A 21,286-nucleotide genomic window follows, 5' to 3' on the forward strand; every position below is an offset into this window, starting at 1 on the left:
CTGAAATAAAAAATCTGTTTTATGTCCTGCTCCTTATACAGCAGTCTGGTGGCAGCAGCTTTTGAATGATTATTAAAAGCACTGCTTTCAGCATTTTAAACAGAATTTCTTTAACCCTTGTGCTGTCTTGTGGGGTCCAGATGACCCCACAAGAACCTTTTTTCTTCAATGGATTGTGATCTTCATTGGTGTCCATGGATTACATGAAATCCTCTCCACCTTTATCCAGGTAGGGATAACACGTCCATGTAAGGGTGGGGTCATCTGGACCCCATAAGATAGCACAATGGTTAAAGGAACTGCAGTTCTATTCTCCTGCTGTGATCCTTTTCTTTAGTCTTTATGTTGGCTCCTCCTAACAAAGTTCTGAGAGTTGAGATCCGAGCGTTTGTCACAGGTTTACACTTTCTTTGCAGGCAAACATTAATTTCTCCCCCAACGCCAAGGACAGCCCCCCGTCATCAGTGAGTCTCGTCAGAGCAGAAACGTCAAAGAGGATTTGTTTCGATCGACCTCTTTCACGCCCGAGCCGCCGTTCCAGTCCAGACTCGCCCCCACCTTCACTCCCGCTAACCAAAGTCTCCTCCTCTGCTTCCAGACTCGACCCGGCGCCATCCAGCCAGTGGGGCGCGTGCGGCCAGGCGCCTCCCCGTCCACGCCAGACGGACACAGCCCGAACCCATTCCAGCATGACCCCTCCCCCTTCAACTCCCAGACCTCTGTAAGACCCCTCACCTCCTCATAGAGCGGCCCGGCCCCCCAACACCGAAGGGGGCCGCGGTCAGATGACACTCACAGAAACGAGGCGCCCGGTCCGTTCAGGTGTTCGTCGTACCTGCGGCACACCTGCAGAAAACAGAATGTAGGCAGATGAAACATTGGAGGCCGGTCTGATAGCTGCTTAGATGTGCTCAGACACAAAAACGTGCCACACCTGTCCCCCCCCCTGCAGAAACCAGCAGCCATCCTGCTCACCTGTTTTCTTCCTGTCCTGCTGGTTTTTCTCATTCCCTCTCCTCCGTGTCTGTCCGTCTTCACCTCCTCTCCTACACATCCCGATCTCTCCCAACCTTCCATAACTCCTCCACCCACCCCTGCAGCCTCGCGCCCCCTCCCCCACTTCGCCCGATGAGTTTCCAATGAATGTCAAGCAGGCATACAAGGCGTTTGCCGCCGTGCCGCGCTCGCTGGCAGTGCTGGAGCCGCCGCAGGTAGGCCGCGCTGCCCCGGACTATAACCCAAGCATGCTGTTCTGACTGGTTGGTCTCGCCCCGCCACCCCCCCACCCCACCCCCAATCACATGCCAGTCCTTAATCACGCCTGCGTCTTGTCAGGGGGGGCCTGTGCTGTGAATTGTGGAATGCTTTCGCTCCATCTGGTGTCGTCTCCGCTGGTCCATCCATGCGTGGCTCATGCACTTACGCTCACATTTGTTCCGAGGTCCGCTCCGAACCTTTGATTCACTCACACCGTATCCTGCTCCGCCCACAGGACCCGAACGGCGTGAGGAACAACCTCCACCCGAAGCAGCCCTCTCCAGAGGTGAGTGAGGTCGCAGAGCGGAACGTCCCACTGGACCAGAAGGTCCAAACGTCTGCTCCCTGTGGAGCTTTGAGAAGCTGTTTGTAGTCATGAGCGAGCGTAACGTCCCGGAGGAGACGTGGAGGTGCCGGCTCCAATGAGAGAGCCGTCTCCTGACGTGTGGCCCTTTTCCGCCACAGCCCCACAACGAGGTGTTTGATGACGACTTGGATGGTCAGGGGGGCAGCCCCCCCCGGCCCTCCCTGTCTTCTGAGGAGTATTTGAACCTGGCAGCGGTGCCCCGCCTCTCCAGGCTGACCCAGAACCGGCAGGTATCAGTCCCGCCTCTGCGGCTCGGCTGTGGTGTGCTTGGCTTTAAAGGTGGTGGGTGTTACAGCTCCGGGGGAGGGGGTCCTCGCTGCTTTTTTTTCAGACCTTCTCTGGATTTAAATCGGCACAAAGGTGGCCTTTGGACATGTCTTCTGGATCTGGGCCCTTTTTCTTCTGGCTGCTGCGATTCATCCTGCCGTGTCAAATCTCGGTTTCACCGACCCGGCCTGGTTTGTGTGTTTGCCCTCCCCCCCCTTTAGAGTCCTTCGCCCGGCAACAAAAACAGCCCAGAGCAGCGCTCTTTCCGGGACAGGCAGAAATACTTTGAGATCGACGTGAATCAGCAGACTCCCGACAAACCCAAACCCAGAGTTTCCCTCGTCGGAGAGGACGACCTCAAGAAAATGAGAGAAGAAGAAGGTCAGCTGCAGACGCCGTCTTCATTCCAGCATCGTCTGTTTTCTACAATCGTCTTTGATTTGTTCACCAGAGAGAAGATTTGAGCAGAGAGCAAGAGAATACCTGATGGACGACGAGGACGAAGACGATGAGGAGGAGGACCTGGCCAAGCAGGTGGCGCAGATGAAAGCCACGGGGAAGGTGTTACTGGATGGAGTGGAATACAAGGTCGAGCCCGTTTCCTCGCCACCTCAGCACGCCTCCCCGGCACCAAACTACAGCTTTACCCCGCCAAGCCACCTCAGCGGCTCAGGGTGAGAGGCGTCTTCTTCATCTGCAGAGTTAAGTCCATCTCCTGCTGACCCACAGCTTCTGTCTGCGCGCAGGTTTTCCTCGTTCGACGCTAAGGCAGAGCCGGAGAGGAACTCGCCGGTGGACGGCTTCAGGCTGGAACAGAGGCCCAACTCTATGGCGGGGTAAACAGACGAGAGAAGCTTAAAGCTGCGTTCACACCAAACGCGTCTACCTGCGTTTCAGCGACCACTTTCAGTGAAAGGTCTATAGAAACGCCACTAAAACTGGCTGCTAAAACGCGACAACACAGAACCGTGATCCATGAGGGAGTCCGATCTGGCAGAGGCGTGTAGGTCACGTCCTTTTCCAAACATGGAAGTGCCAACCTTTGCAAACAGGATCACGGAAGGAGAAAAATAATAATCGTGCTTTTCCAGTCTTTCATTGATCGGAATAGAGCTGCGAAACTAAATAAATGTGCCATTTGCCAGATTTGCACCGCTTCTACATTTCAAGCCTCTTCCCACTATTGGTGGCAGAAAAACGCTAGTAAATAGTAAAAAAGAGCAACAAAAAAGGCGTTCTGAACGAGCTACATGTAGAGTTTATCAACACGTTTTAGGACGATGCACGTCTAAACGGAGGCATCCAACGCGAGTTTGACGTGCGAATGGCGTGAACGCAGCACGTGCCTCTTTACGTCTTCATAAAAATAACCCCGACTTGTTTGGCCAGTCTCATCCCAGTTTACCCCGGAGAGTCGGCGGCTCCCGTCCGCACGGCAAAGGCAGAACGGCGGCACAACGAGAGGCTCCGCATGCAGAGCCCCGAGCTGGCCGTGGCCCCCGACAAGGACCTGTCCCCCGCAGAGAAACGGGCTCTGGAGGCGGAGAAGAGGGCCATGTGGCGGGCGGCACGGTAAAAACAAAAACGAATCGTTTTAGTCTCACCTGAAATCCTTTGGTGTTTCTTTCTCATTTTTCGTATTCCTGGGTCTCCTAACTGTCAGTTCTTCCGCTCCCTTCTTTTTTATGTGGGTGTGCTTTCCTTCCTCCTCTCTGTGTCCCTCCTCCATCCTGATTTCCCCTCTGTCGCCCCCCTGTGGCCTGTGGGGGCACAGGCCCCTAGAGGAGGATGTTAGACAGTATGAGCAGGACCTGGCTAAAAGGCTCTATCAGGCCCGAGTGAGAGCCGCCCAGGGCGCGACCCCTCAGCCCCCCACTTCCTCCTCTGAAGCTCCTCCCCAGCTCAGGTCTGCTCCTCAGCCCCTCCCGCCAGGGCACTGCATCATGGGGGTGTGCAGGGTGCTTCCGTTTTGGGTTATTTTGCCAGAAAGTTCCTTCAAGCAACACCTTTCATGTGGGCTTCGCTTCTGCACGACTTTGCTCCCGACTCCTTTAGCCCCCCCCCCCCCCCCCCCCCCCCCGTGTCTCTGCCCCCTCCCCCCCTTACCTCCTTTGTTTTTTTTTGAGCCTCGCTGTTCTCTCATCTCCGCACTAACCTGCAGAACGGCTGTTTACCTGCTGAAGGTAAACCTACGAGCAGGAGGTAGTCCTTCTCCTGGAATGCCCCCCCACCCTTTTAAATCTTTAACTAAATGATAACATTATTTGCCCCAGCAAACCAGGACAAGGAGCACCCAAAGTTAGCCGTGACTGATGCACAGACCACCCCCCCCATGAGGGGGCGCCGTTTCTATGAAAAAAAAAAAACCCTGACTGGGCGTTTTCCTGAACAGAATGAAGTCTTTGGAGCAGGACGCGCTGAAGGCTCAGATGGTCATCGCCAAGTCGAGGGACAGCAAGAAGCGGGGGGCGCTAGACCAGCTGACCGAGTCCCCCTCCCCTGCCCCGACGCCCTCCCCCACACCTATGGAAGGTAATGCACGTCTGTTAAAACCTATGCTGCGTGTGTCGCCTATTCCAGAACCCGCGTTCTTTTGCCGTACGGTGTTCACACCGGGCCGTCGTATGGCGTTTCGTGGCTGCCATTAATTGAACGAGCGCAAAAACAACTGAGCGAGTGTTTTCAGGAACCGAATGAGTGAACCGTACAACCACGCAAGTGCAATGCTAACCGAGCAACCTGGCATTTTGCACTGTTGCAACATTTCTGCACTGTTGCAATCCTAACTGAGCGCCGCTCCTGCGGGCCCGCTGGGTTTGTCAGGGGGTGTGTTTGTCACTTGGGGGCGGTAACCTTTCTGGTTGATCTGATTGGCGAGGCAGGGGGCGGGACTTTCATTTTTTTTTTAGAGGCTTTAATAGAAGTAAAATGGCGGATGGATTAAAACGTTAACGAATGCACGGATTCAGTGATTTTCACTTGAGAAAAATGACAGCACAAAAAAACCCGCTGCACTGTCTTTCCTTGCTCGTGGGTCGGTGGTAAACATTTTAATTCACGTTCCATCCTCTGTTTCTTTTCAATTAAAACCTCTAAAAAAATCAAAGTCCCGCCCTGCTGCCAGAAAGGTTACCGCCCCCAAGTGACAGTTAGGACTGCAACCATGCAGTTGTAAAATGTGGGGTCGCTCGGTCAGCATTGCGCCTGAATACACTCGCTCAGTTTATCTGTACGCTAGTTCAATTACTGGCATCCACGAATCGCCATACAGTCACTTGCCGATACAGCCGCATGCTCTCACAGTGGTCAAAGCGGCGAAAATTTCACGAATCCTGAATCGCTTTTTTACTTTCACAGCTCTTTTCCGATATATGTAAGGTTTGGTGTCATAGAATTCCAGCCGGGAACTGATTTCCCCTTCATGATCAATTTTCAATCGGTTGGTATTTCTGTGAATTAAGGAGGGACGCCATCCACACGCCACCACCGGATCTGAGGCTCCGATTGGTGGAAGTTAATCTGGTTTAGCGTTCATTGAAAGTGGTTGGTGTGAATTTTCTGTTCCTAAAGGCCCGTACACACCGGGGCGAATATTCGCCAGGCGTTATTCGCCAGCGTTTTTCGCCACGTTTTTTGTGTTCACACCCAGGCGATTTTCGCTGACGATGAGCCGAGCGAACATGCAATTTCATTCGCTGACATTAGATGGCGATTAATGTAAAACAGAAATACTCCTGTACACAAGGTGGCGCTGCGCAACTTTACGCTTCTTAAAGTCGCTTTTCACTCAGAAGAAGAGAGCAAGTATTTACGCGCTTGTCAGAATCATACAAAGAAAACATGAATATTTCAAGCATGAATATTTCAAGCACCAGTTGCTCCAACTGGTGCTTGGTTCGCGGTGGTCATTATTTCTTCACGGCAGTGTAGACGCTACTTGGCGTCTATCTTCTTCGCTGGTATGTGTGCTCAGAAATGCAGTTTTGTGTTTGAGCGCCCCCAAGTTGTGTTTTACTGTAACTTCAGAGGCTCCAGACACGTGTGCAAAAGCGCCGTTCTCATTGGTCGTATAGTTTTTGACGCGGCGCGTCAAACCAAAAAAACGAACCCGAGGCGTTTTTTAAAAAGTGACGCTTTTACGCGGGGCGTTTTTCGCGTTGGTGTGCACACTCACATTGGTGCCCTTTGTTTAGTCACGAGGCGTTAAACGTCGGCGAATATCGCGCGCGAAATTCGTCCCGGTGTGTACGGGTCTTAACTTAGACATAGACATAAATCTTTTCTTTTTTCTTTGGACAGATCTCAAACCTCGAGGGTTCACCTCACCGGGCAGACTGGTAAGAACCCTTTCCTTTCTACGTTTCCACGTCGGACTAACAGGACTTAGTTCTTCTTTCCTTAAAGTCGAGACGTCGTCGTTTAAATGTTGGAGAGCCAAATATTCAGTCTTGATTTTACAATAATGGGAAGCATGAAGACGGGCTCTTTTGAGCGCACGCATCGAATTCCACAGCGGGCTGGTTAAAATCATGACCCTCTCCTTTTTCCATCCCCCTCCTCCATCATCTCTCCCCCCGTTTCCTTCGCCTCCATCCTCTCGTCTCCTCCTCCGCTCATTCCTCTCTGCTATCCTTCCAGTCCGCGCCAATCAAGAAGTTTGACTACCGACAGTTTGCCGCCATTCCTTCTTCCAAACCCGTTTACGACATCCAGGTATTATTGGCTGCATGACGATCTGGGGGGGGGGCCCCCAGCCCCCCACGTCCCCCCCGCCTCTCCCCCCGCCCAGTGTCTGTCCCTCCGGATGCATCGGTGTGATTGCAGTCTCAGTTGTGGTTCGGCGAAGCTCCTTGTCGGCGGTGTGGCTAACTAACCGGGGAACTGAAGACAATTTTTTTCCTCTCAGGAATGTAAACTTGGCTCCGCCTCTCACCACGACTTACCAATCAAAGACCATCTTTAACCGTTCGGATCCCCCTACTCTTCTCTAACACATCAGACTCTACCATATCACTGTAAATCCACTAACCAGAGGCTGAACGGCCGCTTCCTCTCATGCTCACCTCCATCCACGCATGTCATCCTGAACTCACCAGATCTCCTCCTTCAGTCGCTCAAGTGCGCCCCCATCCCCCCACCCCCCGCTCTAAAACAGCTTCCCTTTGGTTCTTGTAGAAGAAGCGACAATCCTGGAGTCGTGAGCGAGCTGCTGCGTTGGTGTGGGCGTGTTCCTCATGTGTCTGTCCTCAGTGTTTTGGTGCACGTTTGAACTTTCCTGCAATCTGGAAGTTTGTTTTTTTGCTAGTATGAAATTGAGTTTTATTACTTTATTTGATCATGAATCTTCATCTAAAGGAAAACCTTGATCTGCAGAGAAGTTTGGAGTCATGAAGGTGAAGGTTTGGGCGTTTGGGCATTACTGCCACCTGGTGGTCAGTCTGCCTCCCAACGACAAAAAGGAAACTTGTAGACCTCAGTCAGATTTTTATGGAAGCGATTATGTAGCATAAATAAAAAGCAAAGTCAAAACCAGAAATGCTTTTTCATTTTCAAAATGAAGCTGCATTTTTTGACTCAAAATATAATGAAAAAGCAATCCACCAAAATGCTTTTTCATTTCCTTCCTCAACACAGCTTATTCTGTCACTTAATTAAAATTAAAATGAAAATGGTATTTGACATTTCATTTTCAAGACGTTCTCTGGTAAATGTGTAGCATAATTCTTTTAGAAATGTCTAATTTGACAATTAAAATGGATTAATAGAAATGCTTTTTAATTCTCAAAATGAAGCTGCATTTTTTGACTCAAAATTAAAAAGAAAAAGCAATACTTCAAAATGCTTTTTCATTTCCTTCCTCAACCCAGCTTTTTCTGTCACTTAATTTAAATGATAAATAAAATGGTATTTGACATTTCATTTTCAAAAAGGTCCCTGGTAAATGTGTAGCATAATTCATTTAGAAATGTCTAATTTGACAATTAAAATGGATTAACATAAATGCTTTTTAATTTTCAAAATGTAGCTGCATTTTATGACTCAAAATTCAAAAGAAAAAGCAATATTTCAAAATGCTTTTTCATTTTACTTAAAACCGCTTATTCTGTGTCATAATTAAAACGAAAATGCAAAGAGGGGATTGCATTTGCATTTTAACATCCACCCCGCGCACGTTGTCACAATAATCATTTCGAAAAAGCATTAGCAGAGGGGAGGCGGGGCGATGACGTCACTGCTTTCTCTGTGTGTCCGGCTGCTGACTGACGCACACACACACACCAGGAGCAGACTGTGTTAGCGGCAGAGAAGACGGCTTTGTGATGGTTGTGAACTTCTGATGAGTTTCCACAGCTTCTCAGGACTAAGTAGCTGCATGTCCGCCTTCTGCGGTCCTCCTCCGGACGCACCGCGGACAAGCTTTTGTTCTTCGGACCGCCAGCTCCCTTCGCATAGCGGAGCGCGAAGCTCCCGATGATCGCTGAAGGCGGAAATGCTGCTACGATCTGAGAAACCATCACATGAATTTGTGTTTCCAGTGGTGTCCAGAACAAAATAAAGACTGATGTAATTCCCAGATATTTACACATTTATCTACAGCTTTGCGGTGAATTTGCTGTTTGATTTATTAAGATCCAGGAATCCAGGTTTGAGCAGGCCAGGTCCAGCGGTTTTTGAACAGGACCCGGTTTTACGTAATGTGAAAAATGCAGCAGAATGTTCCTTTAGCTCCCTCGCGAATCAGAAGCTGTGAAGCCAACGTAAGCCAACTTTAGCGTCGTCTGACCGCACGGATTTAAAAACATATGATCGAGCAGAGAAGGCCGTAAAATATTAGCATAACTGTAATAAAAGCACATTATGAAGATAGTCTCCTGCAGCTTCGCGCTGAGTGAGTGTTTTTGGTCCAACCAGCAACGTTTAGCATCGAGAGATCTACTGTCTGATGATGGGGCTCCAGCTGTCATCAAACAGCAAATTCACCGCGAAGCTGCAGATCAAGGTGTAAATATCTGTGAATTACATCAGTCTTTATTTTGTTCTGGACACCACTGGAAACACAAATTCATATGGTCTCTCAGATCGCATCAGCATTTCCGCCTTCAGCGATCATCGGGAGCTTCGCGCTCCGCTATGCGAAGGCAGCTGGCGGTCCGCAGAACAAAGCTTGTCCGCGGTGCGTCCGGAGGAGGACCGCAGAAGGCGGACATGCTGCTATGTAGTCATGAGAAGCTGTGGAAACTCATCAGAAGTTCACAACCATCACAAAACCCTCGTCTCTGCCGCTAACACAGTCTGCTCCTGGTGCGCGTGTGTGCGTCAGTCAGCGGCCGGACACACAGAGAAAGCTATCGAATTACATAAATGCCAAAAATTGAAAGGGCGTAAAGACAACTAAGGGGGCGTATTTAGAAACTGATTGAGTGAACCTTACAACCGTGCTGGTGCAATTCTAACTAAGCGACCCCGTATTTTACAACTGAACGGCTGAAATCCCAACTGAGCAGGGATCCTGCTCGGTCAGTTCTCCTTTGCGCCCTCACCTGGATTTACGCTCAGTGTTAAGGGGGCGTTTTTGTCACTTGGGGGCAGGAACCTTTCTGGTTGATCTGATTGGCTGAAATTTGCATGTCAAGCAGCTGGGCGGGACTTTAATTTTGGGGCTTTAATAGAAATCGAACGGCGGCTGTAACGTGGATTAAAAGCATTAAAACTGTAACAAATGCAGTGAATTTCACATGAGAAAAACATACAGCACAGAAAAACCCGCTGCACTTTCTTACCTTAGTTTTGGGTCGTTGGTTAATGTTTTAATCCACGTTACATCCGCGTTTTTTCCTATGATTGCCTCTAACAGGGGGGGGGGGGGGGGGGACAAACAAGTTTGACACAAAGAGCTGACATTTCTAACTGTGAAAGTCAAAGAGCCACACCACACACTGATCTGCCAGTCACACACACAATTAAAGCCATGTTATGTGCCATAACCCCCTCCTCTCATTACAACGGCGCCGTTTCAGTTTAGTGTTTTTTCTGTATTTAACGTTAACACACATATACCGGTGAAACGTGCACGCTGGTGTGTGTTTAAAAAAGGCAGCGAGCGCAAAACTGAGTTGGTTGTGATTTATTTTTTCAGTCTTCAATCAGCATTTCTAATCCATCAAAGTCCTCATCTTCTGCATCTGAAACAGCTGGACTACATCTCTATCAAACACGCCGGCTTCCCTTTCCTCATCATCAGAGTCCGTCTCTTTGCCGTGCGGCTCCAAAGAACAGTGAAAGCAGACACCTCAGGCCAAGTTTAAGTCCTGCAGTCCCAAAGTAACTTGCCGGCGCTGCGTCCCGGTAAGGGGGGGAGGATGGCTCTTTTCACGGTCATCTGCTGGAAGTTGCAGCGCTGAGCCTCGAGTCGATCTTCCAACACAGGCCTTTCCTTTTTCGCGGAAACTCAACTGCTGCTGCGTCTTCTTGTCTTGTCGGAGTTGGTTTTCCAGCGTTCTCACTTGTGAACCATGGTTTCATTATTTTAAATTCTCTTGGAGCTGAGGTTCGATAAGTTAGAAAGATCTAACGACGCTGAAGTTGGCTTCCGATTCACAGCTTCCGATTCGCAAGGGCACTAAAAGAACATTCCGCTGTATTTTTTGCACTAAGAGTAAGATCACCTAAAACCGGGTCCTGTTCAAAAACCGCTGGACCTGGACTGCTCAAACCTGGATTATATTATGCATTAGATAGTAAAGAACACATTAAACACAGATTCTGATTTGTGAAAATGTGAAATAGTGAGAAAAAGGCGATAAAAAAAACCTGAGTCCACTTCAGACCAGGTCCTGTGCAAAAACCGCTGTACCTGAACTGCTCAAACCTGGATTAAATTATAATTTCGATAGTAAAGAACACATTAAACACAGTTTCGGATTTGTGAAACCTTCCTCTGATTTGTGAAAATGTGAAATAGGTTCATTTTATCGCATTTTACGCACTGAGTCCACCTTAGACCGGGTCCTGTGCAAAAACCGCTGTACCTGGACTGCTCAAACCTGGATGAAATTATGCATTAGATAGTAAAGAACACATTAAACACAGTTTCTGATTTGTGAAACCTTCTTCTGATTTGTGAAAATGTAAAATAGGTTGATTTTTATTGCATTTTACGCACTGAGTCCACCTTAGACCAGGTCCTGTGCAAAAACCGCTGTACCTGGACTGCTCAAACCTGGATTAAATTATAATTTCGATAGTAAAGAACACATTAAACACAGTTTCGGATTTGTGAAACCTTCCTCTGATTTGTGAAAATGTGAAATAGGTTCATTTTATCGCATTTTACGCACTGAGTCCACCTTAGACCGGGTCCTGTGCAAAAACCGCTGGACCTGGACTGCTCAAACCTGGATTAAATTATGCATTAGATACTACAGAACACATTAAACACAGTTTCTGATTTGTGAAACCTTCCTCTGATTTGTGAAAATGTGAAATAGAAGGATTTTTTTCATCACATTTTATGCACTGAGTCCACCTTAGACCACGTCCTGTTCAAAAACCACTGGACCTGGACTGCTCAAACCTGGATGAAATTATGCATTAGATAGAAAAGAACACATTAAACACAGATTCTGATTTGTGAAACCTTCCTCTGATTTGTGAAAATGTGAAATAGTGAGAAAAAGGCGATAAAAAAAACCTGAGTCCACTTCAGACCAGGTCCTGTGCAAAAACAGCTGGACCTGGACTGCTCAAACCTGGATTAAATTATAATTTAGATAGTAAAGAACACATTAAACACAGTTTCGGATTTGTGAAACCTTCCTCTGATTTGTGAAAATGTGAAATAGGTTCATTTTATCGCATTTTACGCACTGAGTCCACCTTAGACCGGGTCCTGTGCAAAAACCGCTGGACCTGGACTGCTCAAACCTGGATTAAATTATGCATTAGATACTACAGAACACATTAAACACAGTTTCTGATTTGTGAAACCTTCCTCTGATTTGTGAAAATGTGAAATAGAAGGATTTTTTTCATCACATTTTATGCACTGAGTCCACCTTAGACCACGTCCTGTTCAAAAACCACTGGACCTGGACTGCTCAAACCTGGATGAAATTATGCATTAGATAGAAAAGAACACATTAAACACAGATTCTGATTTGTGAAACCTTCCTCTGATTTGTGAAAATGTGAAATAGTGAGAAAAAGGCGATAAAAAAAACCTGAGTCCACTTCAGACCAGGTCCTGTGCAAAAACAGCTGGACCTGGACTGCTCAAACCTGGATTAAATTATAATTTAGATAGTAAAGAACACATTAAACACAGTTTCGGATTTGTGAAACCTTCCTCTGATTTGTGAAAATGTGAAATAGGTTCATTTTATCGCATTTTACGCACTGAGTCCACCTTAGACCGGGTCCTGTGCAAAAACCGCTGGACCTGGACTGCTCAAACCTGGATTAAATTATGCATTAGATACTACAGAACACATTAAACACAGTTTCTGATTTGTGAAACCTTCCTCTGATTTGTGAAAATGTGAAATAGAAGGATTTTTTTCATCACATTTTATGCACTGAGTCCACCTTAGACCACGTCCTGTTCAAAAACCACTGGACCTGGACTGCTCAAACCTGGATGAAATTATGCATTAGATAGAAAAGAACACATTAAACACAGATTCTGATTTGTGAAACCTTCCTCTGATTTGTGAAAATGTGAAATAGTGAGAAAAAGGCGATAAAAAAAACCTGAGTCCACTTCAGACCAGGTCCTGTGCAAAAACAGCTGGACCTGGACTGCTCAAACCTGGATTAAATTATAATTTAGATAGTAAAGAACACATTAAACACAGTTTCGGATTTGTGAAACCTTCCTCTGATTCGTGAAATAGGTTGATTTTTATCGCATTTTACGCACTGAGTCCACCTCTGACCAGGTCCTGTTCATGTAATTTGGGTGGAATTGTATTTTTTTATTCCTTAACATTTTTATTTTTTATACTGGATTTTACTATTGTATGTGTTCACACAGGTACGAGCCGGTGGCCCTAACCTGGGTGTGCAAAATCACTTTGTTGCATTCCACATACTTTGCCCAGACAAAAGCTGGCACTTTTACGATGGACTTTAGGAATCCAAGAAGGCTAGACGAGGCGACATCAAAATCTCAAAATACAAAATAAACTGAGAAACAGATGTCAGATTGGATACATAGTTATGGTCACGGTTAGCATGTATCTCTGACATAAGTTTAGTTTTTTTGTTCAATATTTCTTGGTTTGTTTTCTGATTTACTTTAAAGTTCCTGTTTTGGTGTTTTGATGTAAGTTGTCCTTCCCTTGTCCCTATTGTCCTTAAAGTGCATAAAATGCGATAAAAATATATTATTTCACACAGCAGTTTTTGAACAGGACCTGGTCTAAGGTGGACTCAGTGCGTAAAATGCAATAAAAATCAACCTATTTCACATTTTCACAAATCAGAAGAAGGTTTCACAAATCAGAAACTGTGTTTAATGTGTTCTTTACTATCTAAATTATAATTTAATCCAGGTTTGAGCAGTCCAGGTCCAGCGGTTTTTGAACAGGACCTGGTCTGAAGTGGACTCAGGTTTATTTTTATCGCCTTTTTCTCACTATTTTACATTTTCACAAATCAGAGGAAGGTTTCACAAATCAGAATCTGTGTTTAATGTGTTCTTTTCTATCTAAATTATAATTTAATCCAGGTTTGAGCAGTCCAGGTCCAGTGGTTTTTGAACAGGACGTGGTCTAAGGTGGACTCAGTGCATAAAATGTGATGAAAAAAATCCTTCTATTTCACATTTTCACAAATCAGAGGAAGGTTTCACAAATCAGAAACTGTGTTTAATGTGTTCTGTAGTATCTAATGCATAATTTAATCCAGGTTTGAGCAGTCCAGGTCCAGCGGTTTTTGCACAGGACCTGGTCTAAGGTGGACTCAGTGCGTAAAATGCGATAAAATGAACCTATTTCACATTTTCACAAATCAGAGGAAGGTTTCACAAATCCGAAACTGTGTTTAATGTGTTCTTTACTATCGAAATTATAATTTAATCCAGGTTTGAGCAGTCCAGGTACAGCGGTTTTTGCACAGGACCTGGTCTAAGGTGGACTCAGTGCGTAAAATGCAATAAAAATCAACCTATTTCACATTTTCACAAATCAGAAGAAGGTTTCACAAATCAGAAACTGTGTTTAATGTGTTCTTTACTATCTAATGCATAATTTCATCCAGGTTTGAGCAGTCCAGGTACAGCGGTTTTTGCACAGGACCTGGTCTAAGGTGGACTCAGTGCGTAAAATGCAATAAAAATCAACCTATTTCACATTTTCACAAATCAGAGGAAGGTTTCACAAATCCGAAACTGTGTTTAATGTGTTCTTTACTATCGAAATTATAATTTAATCCAGGTTTGAGCAGTCCAGGTACAGCGGTTTTTGCACAGGACCTGGTCTAAGGTGGACTCAGTGCGTAAAATGCGATAAAAATCAACCTATTTCATATTTTCACAAATCAGAGGAAGGTTTCACAAATCCGAAACTGTGTTTAATGTGTTCTTTACTATCTAAATTATAATTTAATCCAGGTTTGAGCAGTCCAGGTCCAGCTGTTTTTGCACAGGACCTGGTCTGAAGTGGACTCAGTGAGAAAAAGGCAATAAAAATGAACCTATTTCACATTTTCACAAACCAGAGGAAGGTTTCACAAATCCGAAACTGTGTTTAATGTGTTCTTTACTATCTAAAATATAATTTAATCCAGGTTTGAGCAGTCCAGGTCCAGCTGTTTTTGCACAGGACCTGGTCTGAAGTGGACTCAGGTTTTTTTTATCGCCTTTTTCTCACTATTTCACATTTTCACAAATCAGAGGAAGGTTTCACAAATCAGAATCTGTGTTTAATGTGTTCTTTACTATCTAATGCATAATATAATCCAGGTTTGAGCAGTCCAGGTCCAGCGGTTTTTGAACAGGACCCGGTTTTAGGTGATCTTAGTGCAAAAAATACAGCGGAATGTTCCTTTAGTGCCCTTGCGAATCGGAAGCTGTGAATCGGAAGCCAACTTCAGCGTCGTAAAGATCTAAAGGTTCGGACTTCTTGCTTCTTCCAATAACTCTTCTGATAAACGTTCAAATGTGTCAGCAAGTATCTCAATCCTTTTGTATTAACACAGAGAGTGAACCACAAATGCAGTTCTAAAGAAAAAAGATCGTTTTTTGCCTTTTAATCAGAATTGTTCGCTTTAAGCTGTGAATGCAGACATGCCGCAGCCGGCTGCCAAGGGACCGTCAACAAAGTGCAACCTCTGTGAACTGTGAAACATCACTGTGTAAAAATCAATAATCTTACAAAAAAATCATAAAATGATCATAAAGCATATTATTGTTACAATACATATTTTGTAGGGAAGTCCATCTTCATTTTATCTTGTTGCATATACTTTTTCAAATTTTAATAGATATGAATCATGACTAAAGTTATCAGTAACTTGACATGACATTATTGTCATACTAAAATAAATGTCAATAGTTCACTTTGTTTATTTATAGAAATTTTTCATATTTACAAATGGATCAGATTTGGTCAAAAATCCTCAATAGCTCTGAAGATGCCAAAAAAATTTTTTTTGCATAATCTTTATTTTAGTAGGAAAATATAATATAATAAAATAAAATAAGGTCATGATTAGTCAGTACAGGAAGTTTTGTGTCAGTAACTACAGCATCTTCAAAACCATTGAGCATTTTTGACCAAATCTGATCAACATTTTAATATGAAAAATTCCTAACAATAAACAACGTGAATTATGACATAATCTTTATTGCAGTAGGACAATGAGGTCATGATTACTCAGTACAGGAGGTTTGGTGACAGAAGCTTTAGTATCTTCAGAGCTATTGAGCATTTATGTTATGATTCATATCTCTATTAAATTTTAAAAACTATAAGCAATAAAATAGAGGTTGACTTTCTAACAAAATTTAGTATAATAAATAATAATGTAGCATGACTATGCTGACGAGTCTTCATTACCAGTTCATATAAATATAAACATTTATTCGCTTTTTAAAAGTTCACTGATTTTTACAGAATGCTGTTTCACAGAGGTTGCACTTTTTTGACGGTCCCTTAGCAGTCGGCCCGCTGCTCTGTTTGCATTCACAGCTTGAAACGAACAATTCTGATTAAAAGGCAATAAAAACGAACTTTTTATTTAAAAATGCTTTTGTAGTTCACTCTCTGTGTTAATACAAAATGAGTGAGATACTTGCTGACACATTTGAACGTTTATCAGAAGAGTTATTGAAGCAGGAAGTCCGAATCTGTGAAGATCTAATTTAACCAAACCACAGCTGCTCTATTCCCGTGTTCCTCCGCGTAGCTGATAGCTGCAGTTTAAACTGTGCCTCATAATCGTGTCTCTTTGCATTTCAAGGGTTTCCAAACGAAGTTGTTCTGCATTATTCACATATCTGCTCCTTTGTACTATGGGGGGGGGGTCTTCTTTCACGGCCTTATGGTTGTGAAAGTACTGAATATAGAAAATATGATAAAAGGCAGAGAGCTGCACGCAGCTCAAGAGCCGCCTGTTAACCCACCCCCCGCACTGAAAAATGAAGGTCCCGCCCCTCTGCCTCGCCGATAGGCCATGCAAATTTCAGCCAATCAGATCAAACAGAAAGGTTCCTGCCCCAAAAGTGACAAAAACGCCCCTTAACACTGAGCGTAAATCCACATGAGCGCGCAAAAAGGAATTGACCGCACAAGATCACTTCTCAGTTAGAATTGCGCCTGCGCGGTTTTAAGGTTCACTCACTCAGTTCCTAAATACGCCTGCTTAGTTGTCTTTACGCCCTTTCAGTTAATGGGAGAAACGTAATTCCATAGAAAGCAGTGACGTCATCGCCCCGCCTCCCCTCTGCTATTGCTTTTTCGAAATGAGTATTGTGACGAGCTGCGCGGGGTGGATGTTAAAAGCAAATGCAATCCCCTCTTTGCATTTTCGTTTTAATTATGACACAGAATAAGCGGTTTTAGGTATAAAATGAAAAAGCATTTTGAAATATTGCTTTTTCTTTTGAATTTTGAGTCATTTGATGCAGCTACATTTTGAAAATTAAAAAGCATTTCTGTTAATCCATTTTAATTGTCAAATTAGACATTTCTAAATGAATTATGCTACACATTTACCATGGACATTTTTGAAAATGAAATGTCAAATACCATTTTATTTATCATTTTAATTAAGTGACAGAATAAGCTGTATTGAGGAAGGAAATGAAAAAGCATTTTGAAGTATTGCTTTTTCTTTTTAATTTTGAGTCAAAAAATGCAGCTTCATTTTGAAAATTAAAAAGCATTTCTATTAATCCATTTTAATGGTCAAATTAGACATTTCTAAATGAATTATGCTACACATTTACCATGGAACGTCTTGAAAATGAAATGTCAAATACCATTTTCATTTTAATTTTAATTAAGTGACAGAATAAGCTGTGTTGAGGAAGGAAATGAAAAAGCATTTTGGTGTATTGCTTTTTCATTATATTTTTGAGTCAAAAAATGCAGCTTCATTTTGAAAATGAAAAAGCATTTCTGGTTTTGACTTTGCTTTTTATTTATGCTACATAATCGCTTCCATAGATTTTACCTCAACATTTACGATAAAGAAAACTGTTTCTATGGAAGGTCAAAGGTGAGAAGTTAAATTAATAACTAAATAAATAAATACTTAACATATATTGATATATCCATATATATCCATATTTCACTTTGGATTTATTTCATGGTCTGGTGTTGCAGCATTTCTTGAATTTCTTTCTGTCAAAGTCAAGTGGGCGGGGCCTAGCACCTTAGTTGTTACCCTGTCCGTCAAACAAGGCAGATCAATTCCAGCCCCAGTTTTGGTCGTGTCCTGCGTTTGGGCCAGAGAAGCGGTGGAGCATTTCTTCTAAATTCGCCGTCACCGTTGGGTTAATGTCTGCGTCTGAATGTTTGGAAATTGTTCCGATGACTTGAATCGATCTAACGTCCACACGACGCGCTCTGGGTCAGAGCTCAGAACCGGGTCACCTTAAAGCTCTCAAAGGTCCGCCATCGCTCCTGCCTTCATGTCAATTTGAGTAAGCTCCGCCCACTTCACTATGACAGGGGAGTTTGACAGATGAGATTTACTCCTGAAACGCTGCAACACAAGACTGTAAAATAATTACATGTGTGTGTTTTTAAGAAATATTAATTAATTTTTTAATTGCCACACTTATTTATGTAATGCTGGATTCTTTTTTTTTCTTTGTCACCTTTAGTCCAGGTTTCTACCTGGAAACCCAGAAAAGAACACACAAAGCTGAATATTGTTAGTCATTTGAATATTGGCGTCCAGACGAAATCTCAAACTAAAAAATGATCTAATTTAATTAGTTTTTATTTAAAAAGTATATTATTTACTTCTATTTTTCTTTATTATTCACATAAAATGTAGTTTTGTTTAAAGTTTCTATAAACTGATGCAAAAAAACCTTTAATTTCATTTATAATGAATCCACACTAGACCTCTGTTTCATCTTTAATGCTTAAATATCCAAAACGTGACAAATGTGTCGTTTTCATCTACAGGGTTTATAATCGATTCAAACTTTGGCAAATAGACTTTATTGAAATTAAAACTGAGCAGATTTTCATCCTTTTAAGTTCATTTAGAAAATGTAATCCAGCGTTTACCATAAGACTGTACAGAGCTGCAGATTGAAGGCAGAGGGGCTTTTGGGGCTTTCCTTTCTGACACTGGGGCAGTTACACCTGCTGACCCACCTGGATCTTCTCCTCCGACTCACCTGGTGAAGGCTACCTGTCAGACGGCGTCTCGCTCTCACTGACCCCCCCCCCCCCCCCCCCCCCTCTCCTTTTTCTTCCAGTCTCCCGAAATGACCGAAAACATTCAATACATCGACAGCTCCAGCAGCCCAGGTAAGAACGGCAGCTTCTGCTCTGCTTTCACTCTGCACAACAGCTTTTCATCAGCCCGTCCTTCTCGTCCAGGTGACCAGGACTAGGCCGCCGCTCGTGGTAGGACTTGTGTGTGTCGGGTGTGTGTGGGGCTGGATGTGCAGCGGTCTGCATGCGTCTCTAACCTGCTGGCTTTGGGTTCCGGTCTTAAAGGTCCTTTTGGACCTTTGGGTGTCAGATTCTCCCGAGAAAGTGGTGGGGGTGTGGCCTTCCAACACGCTCACTCCTGATAGGCGAGAGTGGTTGCCATAGAAACTGACTCATGTTGGCTCACACTGTGTGTGTGTGTGTGATTGGGGGGGGAGGTGTTGTTCGTCCCTCGATGAGCTTTGGTTTTCTGCTCCTCGCCGTTTCATTTTCTCAGGCCTCTTCTCTCCTCTTTTAGACGATCTGTTAACGTGACTCACCGTTTGTTTGTTTTCAGGGAACAATGCCAACCCTGAAGTCGAGGCCCCGCCCCCACTGCCTGCCACCTCGGCCCTGGAGGAGATGGCGCTGTACAGCAGCAAACGTAAACTGAGGCAGGGCCGCCGCAGCCTGGAGACCGCCGTTCCCACATAACGCTCAGCCGTCACTCTTCTATGTAAAACCACTGCACAGACGCCGCCGCTCTGCTCTGCGGGGGGGCCGGCCTTGCCTTTACAGCTCACGGAGGCGCTGGAGCTCAACGGTCCCTGGCGGGCAGGGAGGGAGGAGCTAGTAGGGTTAGCTAGGACTGCTACTGGATTTTCTTTGGTTTGCCTGATAGTCTGGTCTGTTTTAACTTGGGTGATCACATTTTTAGTGGATTTTACTTTTGCATCTGTTTTTAGTTTTTTTTTTTAACAACCTAGAAACTGGAAAAGAAATGGGTCTTTACTAACTTTCCGCGGCTTTGGATGTGACAGACGGGGGCTGTATATTTGAATATTTGATCTCTAACTGAAGAGGGAACAGCTTGCTACCTTCATCATCAGAGTGTGGAGAGCTTTTTTTTTTTTAAATAAAAAATACATATCATTTTTGCACTGCCACTGATCAGCATTTTGAAACATTTTTTGTCTAATTTATTGTTTTTAAATGAAAAGGCTTTTATTTTGAAAGTTTTAACCCATTTTTAGGCAAATCCTAATGAAGTTTTCCTCTCATTTAAACAATTTGAACAGGATTTCCATCATTTACACAGACATCAGCTACATTCCCCTGTAGAGAGCAGCAAACGTACACAAGTTCAAATTCCTTTAGGGGGAATTTTACCTTTTTTTTAATTTTTTGGTTAATGGTACGTTGACCTGGTTTTTTCTATTCTAATCAATGTGAATCAGCTGTTTCACGAGGCGCCACAGGGATGTGAAGGTAGCGGGTGTTTTTATTTTATCGGTTAATTTAAATCTGATGCCACTGAATAAAATAATTGTTTTTGTGAATAATGTACAAATGCCGAAAGGAAAAAAGATGAGTTTGAATCTGAGCCAATGTCGACACAAACGCCCGCCGCTGGGGGCGGGCGCTTGGGTTGGTTATGGGAGAACTCGTCAGGAATCGCTCTGGCTCACCTCCACCCCCACTTCCCATCAGATGGCGTTTCTGTTGGGAATATGCTAGCGTTTTAATTTAATGTAGGGTTTTCTTATCTTAGCTTTTAATGTCGCTCTCACTGACTGAAATTCAGTTTCGTTTTTTGTTTTATTTTTTACTTTGAGTTGGTAAATCTCTTCCGATGGGTTTCACTACACGATCCATGCTGTGTTTGGTTTCATGTCAAGCAAACTGAGAGGTTCAGAGTTCTAGGGTCAGAGGTTATAGCTCACACAAGACTGTAACTAGTGAATTTGTACAACCAAAGAAGTCTATTTTGTGGTTCAGGAATAATAAAATTTACTTTTCATTTAAGAGGCTGAATCTCTGAGTCGTGTCTTTTGTCGGGTTTGAACAAAACGTCCCCAAAGTTAAAAATTAGGAAAGAAAATACGCAGAAGGACTTTTAAATTAGGCAAGGTTTTATTCCCTTCAAGTGAACCAAATCCTCAAATATTTGTAGTCTGAATGATTATTATCTGATCACTTAAAACATATTTTTATCCCAAGATTTTCCCCCCTGATTTTTTATTGGTTCAAAGTGCTTCAAGTGGTTAAAAGTCAATTAATATAAAGATTTTACTTAATAAGAAATTGTAAACTGTATTTTTAAGTAAATTACTGTGATATTTGTTGTAAAAACACATTATACAATCTAACAAACATGAGTAAACAGTCAAATAGAATCAACCTACTTTAGAATAGAGATTTCTTTTACCGTTTAATCCCAATCTATTTTGTGAAATAAATCCTAATTTGGAAACGATTTGCTCTGATGGAGTTTGGACGTGTAAAGATCAGCGGTGTT

The 21,286-nt window shown here is 43.9% G+C and overlaps 1 protein-coding gene across 50 annotated transcripts in view; it reads left to right on the forward strand.

The window, feature by feature from the left end:
- The window catches only part of scrib (scribble planar cell polarity protein), a 67,410-nt gene extending 46,608 nt beyond the window's left edge, over positions 1-20,802 (forward strand). For 7 of the 50 annotated variants that reach the window (XM_078938441.1, XM_023950160.2, XM_023950161.2 and 4 more), the window contains 15 exons: positions 417-464; positions 599-721; positions 1,101-1,211; positions 1,493-1,543; positions 1,723-1,854; positions 2,113-2,272; positions 2,343-2,565; positions 2,638-2,727; positions 3,281-3,463; positions 3,666-3,797; positions 4,284-4,423; positions 6,191-6,228; positions 6,530-6,604; positions 18,831-18,882; positions 19,346-20,802. In XM_078938441.1, coding sequence (XP_078794567.1) covers positions 417-464; positions 599-721; positions 1,101-1,211; positions 1,493-1,543; positions 1,723-1,854; positions 2,113-2,272; positions 2,343-2,565; positions 2,638-2,727; positions 3,281-3,463; positions 3,666-3,797; positions 4,284-4,423; positions 6,191-6,228; positions 6,530-6,604; positions 18,831-18,882; positions 19,346-19,482 — 1,695 coding nt within the window. In that variant the 3' untranslated portion in view covers positions 19,483-20,802. Of the gene's footprint in view, positions 1-416; positions 465-598; positions 722-1,100; positions 1,212-1,492; positions 1,544-1,722; positions 1,855-2,112; positions 2,273-2,342; positions 2,566-2,637; positions 2,728-3,280; positions 3,464-3,665; positions 3,798-4,283; positions 4,424-6,190; positions 6,229-6,529; positions 6,605-18,830; positions 18,982-19,345 lie in introns of all 50 variants that reach the window. The other 43 variants (XM_078938480.1, XM_078938473.1, XM_078938477.1 and 40 more) reach the window with 25 other exon arrangements.
- Positions 20,803-21,286: the final 484 nt, after the last annotated feature.

The sequence above is a fragment of the Oryzias latipes genome, chromosome 20 (genome assembly GCF_053564925.1).
Source record: "Oryzias latipes strain Hd-rR chromosome 20, Olatipes_Hd-rR_3.1".
NCBI lineage: Eukaryota > Metazoa > Chordata > Actinopteri > Beloniformes > Adrianichthyidae > Oryzias > Oryzias latipes.